General features: G+C 42.5%; 1 protein-coding gene across 1 annotated transcript; it reads right to left on the reverse strand.

Annotated features, from left to right (window-relative positions):
• Positions 1–6,645: 6,645 nt before the first annotated feature.
• Positions 6,646–7,995, reverse strand: Krtap9-1 (keratin associated protein 9-1). The gene has a single exon (XM_034504486.1). The coding sequence runs from the start codon at positions 7,993–7,995 to the stop codon at positions 6,646–6,648; it is 1,350 nt and encodes a 449-aa protein (XP_034360377.1).
• Between the last annotated feature and the right edge of the window lie 419 nt (positions 7,996–8,414).

An 8,414-nucleotide genomic window follows, 5' to 3' on the forward strand; every position in this document is an offset into this window, starting at 1 on the left:
AAAGTGGCTATCAGCTTTGCAGCCATCTTGAGCCATATACCCTGACATGAGACTTGTATTACAATAACCTACAACAGCTGAGCACACTCTGATAACACCTTGCTTTAGATACCCAGGACTTTCCTTGGATGTGTGAGATTAAAGGTGTGTGAGATTAAAGGGGTGTGACTTAAGAGTGTGACTTAGAGATCAGATTTAGAGACAAGACCTAAGGGCATGATTAAAGGTGTGACCAAAAGGCATGGCTTAGAAGTGAGACATATAAAGGCAAGAGGCAGACAGAAGAGAGATGAGAGAATCAGACACTTTAGAGAGAACAACTTGGAGAACAATTTGGAGTAACAGAGATTCAGACACTAGGAGTAGGAGTAGACATTAGACACTTGGAAGAGAACAGATTGAGAACAAAAGGAGTACAACTGAGAACTAGGAACTAGGAACTAGGAACTAGGAACTCAAGACTTGGGACTTGGACTAGGAAGAGAGACTGAAGAATAAACGGGATTAAAACACACTCTGTCTGGTCTCCATTCTTCGAGTCCGTCCTCACTCTCTCTCTTGCTGAACCCTGATCCATGGACCGGAGCGGCAGCTTGGGCCGGAATACAGTGGCCACCAAGCGCAGAGTGGAGAGGGCCTCAGTATTTTAGGCCGCCAAACGCGGGGCAGCCTGGGCCTCAACATTTTGCTCGGGACAAGACATGGTCCTACAGCAAGTGGTTTTGTAGGGAGCTAATTGACAGCAGGGCTGGCAGCAGGATGTGCTGTAGCAGCTGGGGATGCAGCACACCTGGCACCAGGTGGCATCATCTGTTGGCTTGCAGCAGGTGGTCTTGTAGCATTTAGTTTCACAGCAAGCTGGCTGGTAGCAGGGATGATGGAAGCTGCAGTTTGTGTTAATTTGGCCACAGCAGCTGTATTCACAGCAGCTGGGGTGGTAGCAGCTGGAGCCACAGCAGCTGGTCACACAGGTTGGTTTCCAGCAGGTGTTCCTGCAGCAGGTGTTCCTGCAGCAGCTAGGCTGATAGCAAGGGGCAGCAGCAACAGGTGTGGAGGGTGGTATTCTGTTTGCAGATGAGTCTTCTAGAATACTCTGACTTCATTTCAGTTGTGTCTTTTATACGTCAGCTCATCTAGGTTTGGACCAATGACAGTTTTCCTTGTTCTTTACACTATTTTCCATATTCAAAGTTTATTTATCAAGGAAGAAGCTGTTCCATAATAGGAATCTTTTGAAATGTATTTAATTGTTTGGCTTTTGGGAGTAACTCCCAAGAGCTTTTTCAAATAACAGGAAAGAGTCACATGCACCATTAACCTCATCACAGCTCTGAATATCATGGGGCAATGTGCTTGCTCCTCAAGGCAGAGAGGGTAAGGAGAGTGTTGCTTCTATAGCTTTCTTCCTTTGTTTGGACTGTGATTAGGAAGTAGCTATGGAGAAGGACGAGAGGATGCTAAGCTTACATTAATTTGCTGATTGCCTAGCTCCTTTTCTATTCATCTTCAAAAACCTACCTCCAGATGAGTCAGGCATCTGCGCTTGTACCAGCTCTACTCCTGGGTCCCAACTGTGTCATGTACACTTGCTGAGATGGCATTTGGTGGTTTATATCTGTGTTTGTCAGTCCTTTATACTACCCCCTTGGTCTACCCATCTATCTTTATTTCTATACAAGTGATTTGTATCACTTTTGCCCTGTAGCATAATTTGAGGCCATGTGTTTTGGTACTTCTAGTACTATTTTTTTTCCATGTAGGGTTGCTTTACATACATGTAGTCTTTTGTATTTCATATAAAAATATATTTTGACTATTTTTGGTTCTATGAAGACTATGACTAGAATTTTTATGGAAATGGGGTTTAGTCTATTAATAATTTTTAATATTATGGACATTTTCAAAATATCAACTTGCTGGGAGATTTCTGCATCATTTGATATCTTTTTTAATCTTGTTCTTCAGTGTCTTGAAGTCTTTTTCATTGTATGGATCTTTCACATCTTTTTATGATGTGAAAGTTTATTTATAAGAACGTTGTGTGTGGGGAGCTATAGTGAATAGAGTGTTTTTTGTAACTTCCTTCACAGTGGGTTCATTATTGCTATGTAGGCTATCAAATTTTGTAGTTTGGTTTTGTATCTTGCAAATTAAAACTGCTAGTAAACATCAGAGTTTTTGGTAATCTGTAAAGCCTTTTAATTATAGAATCACGCAACCTGTGAATAGACATAGTTTTGCTTCCTCCTTTCATGTTGTTGTCCCTTTTATATTGTCTCTTGTCTTGTTGCTTTGACTAAGACTGAGCACAATATAGAACAGGAGTGGAGATGGTGGGAACCCTTGTCTCATTCCATGTTTTTGAAGAAATGTTTCCAATGCAATAGCTATTGGGAAAGTTTAGTGCCCACACTCGTATTTTACTGTTATCACATAGATTACCAAAGTAGACTTCAGCAAAGACACTTCAGGTTTAAATTCTGCCATATATCAACTTAACAGACATATATAGAATATTCCACCCAACTCATAAGGAACATGGATTCTTTTCAGCAGCACATGGAATCTTTCCAAAATTCATCACATCATAGACCACAAAGCAAACCTTAACAAGTACAAACAAGGAATTAATTCCTTCCATTCTACCAGTCCACAGTGGAACAAAAGTAGAAATCCATAACAAGAAAGTATGCAGAAACTACACAAATTCTCGGAGAGTAAACAGGATGCTTTTGACTGAAAAAGTTGGTCACCGAAGAAGTAGGAAAGAAATTAAAATTTCTTAAGACATAAATGAGAATCAATGTGTAGGATATCAGCTTCTCTGGGGAACAGTTAAGGCATTCATAAAAGGAAAGCTTACTATACATGTTCCAAAACACAAAGTTCCAGAGAAGTCTCAAATAAACAATCTAATGATGTACCTGAACGCTCTAGGGCAACCTATTCAAAACTTAGTAGATGGCAAAAAACAAAACAAACAAAAAAAAAAAAAACAAAAAACAAACAAAAAAAAAACCAAAAACCAAACCAAACCAAACCAAACCACCACCACCACCACCACCACCACCACCACCACCACCACCACCAAAGTAGGGTAGAAATGAATAAGACAGAGACTAAAAGAATAATATTCAGAGTCAACCAACAAAGAGTTGGTTCTTTGAAAAGCTTAACAGCACCAAGAAACTTTAGCCCAATTAATCAAAAAGAAAGAATGAAAATATCAAGAGAATAAAATTAGAGAAGACATGGAGAAATTACAACAGATCTCAAGTGAAATTCAGATCATTAGGAGATACTGCAAATGTTATTTTCCCCAAAGCTGGAAAACCTAGATAAAATGGATACATTTCTAAATATGTATGACCTAACTAAAATAAAGTCAGAATAGATCCATAACAAATGAGGAGACTGATACAGTAATTAAAGTTTTTCTCACAAAAGCTCAGAACATAGCTTGGCTTTTATCACTTATAGGGCACAAAGCAAGCCTTAACAAGTACAAAAAAAGTTGATTCCTTGCATCCTACCAGACCACAGTGGAATAAAAGTAGAATTCATTGCTGAATTCTATCAAAACCTCAGGATGATCTAATACTAATACTTTTCAAACTCTTCTATGAAAAAAAGAAAGGAAGGAACAGTGCCAGTATTATCCTGACACCAATATCAAAGAGGTAAAGAAAAATAAAATGATAGACCTATTTTCCTAAGAACATAAACACAATATTCTGAACCCTTGCCTCTACAACCTAAACTCTAGAACATATTGAAAAAAAATCATATATCAAGAATACACAGATTTAGCCAGGTGTGGTAGCTAATCCCGATCAATACTTGAGAGGCAGAGGCAGGTGAATCAATGTGAGTTCCAGGCCAGCCTGGTCTACATAGCCTATCTCAAAAACAACAATATCATCAACAACAATAACAACCAAGACTAAGTAGATTTCATCCAAGGAATGTAAGGTTGGTTCAACATGTATACCAATAAATAAAATTCATCATGTGACTAATCTTTTTTTTTTTAAATATTTTATTTTTGTAAGGATGGAAAGCACATGATCATATGGGAAAGGTACAGAAAAGGCATTTGACAAAGTTCAACAGGTTTTCATGATAAAAACCCTGGAGAAATTAGGAATAGATGGGCCCCATTTTAAAATAATAAAGGCTATACGACAAACATATTGCTAATGTTACATTAGATAGGAAAAATTGAAAACACACCTCCTTCCTTTCTCCCTTTCTTCCTTTCTTTCACCCTCCCCCACACTCTCATAGACTTCCTCTGCATAGTGCTGAGATACTTTTTCCCTCCGCTCATCTGTCAAAGTCCTTGGATTTATTCACATGTTCATGCATGTCTTACTATGAGTAACTGATACCAACCTTGATGTTGACTGACAAGAAAACTTTCCATTAAGCTCTGAAGGAAAATTTGCTTTTTTTTTTTTTTTTTTTTTTTCTTCTAGAGTTAAGGAGAAGGCAGAAATGACTGGCAAATCAACTGCCCATTCAAACAAAGAATGAGAGTGTTGTGAAAGTAAACAGAGAAAAAGGAGTTTGGATAGTGCGTTGGAGTTCTTGAGCATTTGTTATTGTCGTTTTACAAGATGATTATCACCCACTTATGTCTTTTGTTTATAAACCCCAGTGGAATAAAAACATCATGGATTCAGTTAGTTTGTTGTTTAAATTTAATGCCCACTGAAATCATTAAGTGCTTCCTGCATGTGGGACTGGTACCAGAGCCTTAGGAACCTTCATCCTTGAAGAAAACAAATTTTCCATGCTCCAAGACCTGCATAAGATCAAGCCAGCTAGAACTCCAGCACAGATGGGGGAGGGGCTCATGGAATCCTTGCGCTTATAAGGGAGGATGTCAAGTCAACCCTACCATGGTTCTCCTTGTGCAGATTGTTCATCTGGATATATTTAGTGAGCTGATAATGTACATCTCAATCCTTGAATTTAACGTTATTAGTCTTTGCATTTTAAAGCCCAAATAGCAGAATAATACTTGTTTAGGCCACTGGTGCTGGGACCATCTCCATTGTATTACCAGTCAGTTGTACGATTTAGAAGGTTTTCTGGGTCATGAAAGTAGCAACCCATTTTCATGGGTCATCTCAGGACATTCAGGAAGAGCTGAGATAGTAGCACTTCCATGCTCACACCAAACCTACTAGCAATGGATAAAACATTCGAGCAATCCTGACACCAATCAACTGTAAATGGTTGGAAAAAGCATGGCAGGAAACAGTGCTGTGTAAATCCACACAAATGAGGTTTCTGAAAGTCAGAATCAGAGAAGGAAAGAGCGGAGTGGTTCTTACCATGGCTTGGGGGAAGGGAAATGAGGAGCTGGGAGCCACTGGCTGTTAACTTCCAACTGTTCCAGAGATCTGATGGATGCCATTGAGTCCAGTCTCTCTCTCTCTCTCTCTCTCTCTCTCTCTCTCTCTCTCTCTCTCTCTCTCTCTCTCTCTCTCTCTGTGAGTGCATGTCTGTGTGTGTCTGTGTGTGTGAGTGTGTGTGTGTGTGTGTGTGTGTGTGTGTGGTACATGACTGTTCTCAGACATAAACAACCAAACAACCACCATCTTGGAGTGCTTTGTAAAAGATCATTCCATTTGGGCTTGTTTACTGTTTACGCCTGTCACAGGGGGATAGGAGGAGGATCAGGAGACCATCACCTGAATATCCAGCTGTTTCTCACCACTTGTTTTATGGCACTCTGCTCAAACTATAGGTGTGCTTTGGGAGGGACTAGAGTATCTAAGAAGGGAAAGACTAGGGGTGGGAAGTCACCTATGCAGCTATTAGAAAGCATATATTCCTGCTAGATAAAGGCTTTCTCATGAAGCCTTTTCAGGGAGGCACACCCACACTTCTACAAGGCACTCCCTCATCTATGCTCTGTAAGGAAACTCAAAAACCTTATTGGTTCCTCAGAGTCTGCTTTGGTGGTATTCTGCTTTGTTTGTTGGTGGGACCCTAAGAGGAGTAGATGTAGTTTGTGTCCTGCTGGGAAGGAATGATAGCAACAATGTGTGTGTGTGTGTGTGTGTGTGTGTGTGTGTGTATGGGGGAGACAGACACAGAAACATAGAGACATAGAGACATAGAGACACACACAGAGACTATATTATATTGTACAACAAAAAGTCTTTTGAATCCACTCTCAAGTGATTTATTAAATTATAATAACAACAGACAATATGGAATGAATTAATCCAGAATTTATTGTTTTCATACATTTTTGATAATTTTAATTAAAGTGTCTTTCTCAGTTATTCAGAGGGAAAGATAAAGATCTGGGCTCAGAAATGAAGCTGAGGACTAGCTTTCATATCTGTCTCTGAAGCCAGCACATGATCTACATTATAGAGAGAAAAAGAGAGAGAGTGGACAGTCTTGCAGCTCATCAAAGTGATGCATAGGTTTTCAAAGTGGTGATAACTTCATACTAAGATGTGAGCCTATGTCCACATGGCAAGATTGGTGTGACAGAAGTATGGCTGTGTGGCATATGTGTTGGAAAGTTGATCAGCAGCAAAGATTGCAGCAGCTGGTCTCACAGCAGCAGGGCTGGCGGTAGCAGCTGGTCACATAAGTTGGTTTATAGCAGGTGGTTTATCAGCAGGTGGTTTCACAGCAGATTGGGCAGCTAGGCTGGCAACAGGTGGTTTCACAGTAGCTGGGCTGGTAGCAGGGTAGGCTGCAGTAGGTAGTCACACAGGCTGGTTCACAGCAGGTGGTTTCACAGCAACTAGGCTGGCAGCAGCTGGTCACACAGGTTGGCTTACAGCAGGTGGTCCTACAGCAGGTGGTTTCACAACAGCTGGGCTGGCAGCAGCTGGTCACACAGGTTGGCTTATAGTAGGTGGTCCTACAGCAGGTGGTTTTACAGCAACTTGGCTGGCAGCATGGTGGGCTGCAACAGCTGACCACACAGGCTGGTTTGCAGCAGGTAGTTTCACAGCAGTTAGGCTGGCAGCAGCTGGTCACACAGGTTGGCTTACAGCAGGTGGTCCTACAGCAGGTGGTTTCACAACAGCTGGGCTGGCAGCAGCTGGTCACACAGGTTGGCTTACAGCAGGTGGTCCTACAGCAGGTGGTTTCACAACAGCTGGGCTGGCAGCATTGTGGGCTGCAACATGGTGGGCTGCAACAGTTGGTCACACAAGCTGGTTTGCAGCAGGTGGTTTCACAGCAGCTAGGCTGGCAGCAGCTGGTCACACAAGTTGGCTTACAGCAGGTGGTCTTACAGCAGGTGGTTTCACAGCAGCTAGGCTGGCAGCAGCTGGTCACACAGGTTGGCTTACAGCAGGTGGTCCTACAGCAGGTAGCTTCACAGCTGCTGGGCTGGCAGCAGCTGGTCACACAGGTTGGCTTATAGTAGGTGGTTCTACAGCAGGTGGTTTTACAGCAACTTGGCTGGCAGCATGGTGGGCTGCAACAGCTGACCACACAGGCTGGTTTGCAGCAGGTAGTTTCACAGCAGCTAGGCTGGCAGCAGCTGGTCACACAAGTTGGCTTACAGCAGGTGGTCCTGTAGCAGGTGGTTTCACAGCAGCTGGGCTGACAGCAGGGTGGGCTGCAGCAGCTGGTCACACAGGCTGGTTTGCAGCAAGTAGTTTCACAGCTGCTGGGTTGGGAGCAGGATGTGTTATAGCAGCTGGTCAGGGCTGGCTTACAGCAGGTAGTCCTACAGCAAGTGGTTTCACAGCAGCTAGGCTGGCAGCAGCTGGTCACACAAGTTGGCTTACAGCATGTGGTCCTACAGCAGGTGGTTTCATAGCTGCTGGGCTGGCAGCAGCTGGTCACACAGGTTGGCTTATAGTAGGTGGTCCTACAGCAGGTGGTTTTACAGCAGCTGGGCTGGCAGCATGGTGGGCTGCAGCAGCTGGTCACACAAGCTGGTTTGCAGCAGGTAGTCCTGCAGCAGGTAGGCTGGCAGCAAGGGGAGCAGCAAGAGTTGGCCATGGTATCAGGATGGTTGGGGGTTCCTGTTAACAGGTGAGTTTTCTGCAATATGATGAGTTCTTGCAGTCTGGACCTTTTATATGCTGGGCCTCCAAGGTTTGGACCAATCAGCAGAACTTTTCCTTGATGTTGTTTACACCATTTTCCATATTCCGTTTGTGTTTCATAAGGAAGTGTTTCTCAATGTTAAGCATCATTTGAAAGTTGATTCTTATTCCAGAGTAACTCATGGAACTCTTTCAATAGACACAAGGTTATTGCACTACTGGTCTCATTGTATCCTTGATTGTCGGCTGATCATGTGGTAGCCCTTGAAGTCTTGAGAGAGTCAGATTATCTGTTTACCAACCTTTTCTCTGTACTTAGCTTATGAGGTATCTCTGCATGAGAGTGCTACCTTCACAGTGACAACCTGGCTG

Source organism: Arvicanthis niloticus, chromosome 6, assembly GCF_011762505.2.
Source record: "Arvicanthis niloticus isolate mArvNil1 chromosome 6, mArvNil1.pat.X, whole genome shotgun sequence".
NCBI classification, from domain to species: Eukaryota; Metazoa; Chordata; class Mammalia; order Rodentia; family Muridae; genus Arvicanthis; species Arvicanthis niloticus.

Bases quoted from the DNA above. Each gene is read 5' to 3' on its own strand.
- Krtap9-1 (XM_034504486.1), bottom strand. From the start codon at position 7,995: ATGGCCAACTCTTGCTGCTCCCCTTGCTGCCAGCCTACCTGCTGCAGG.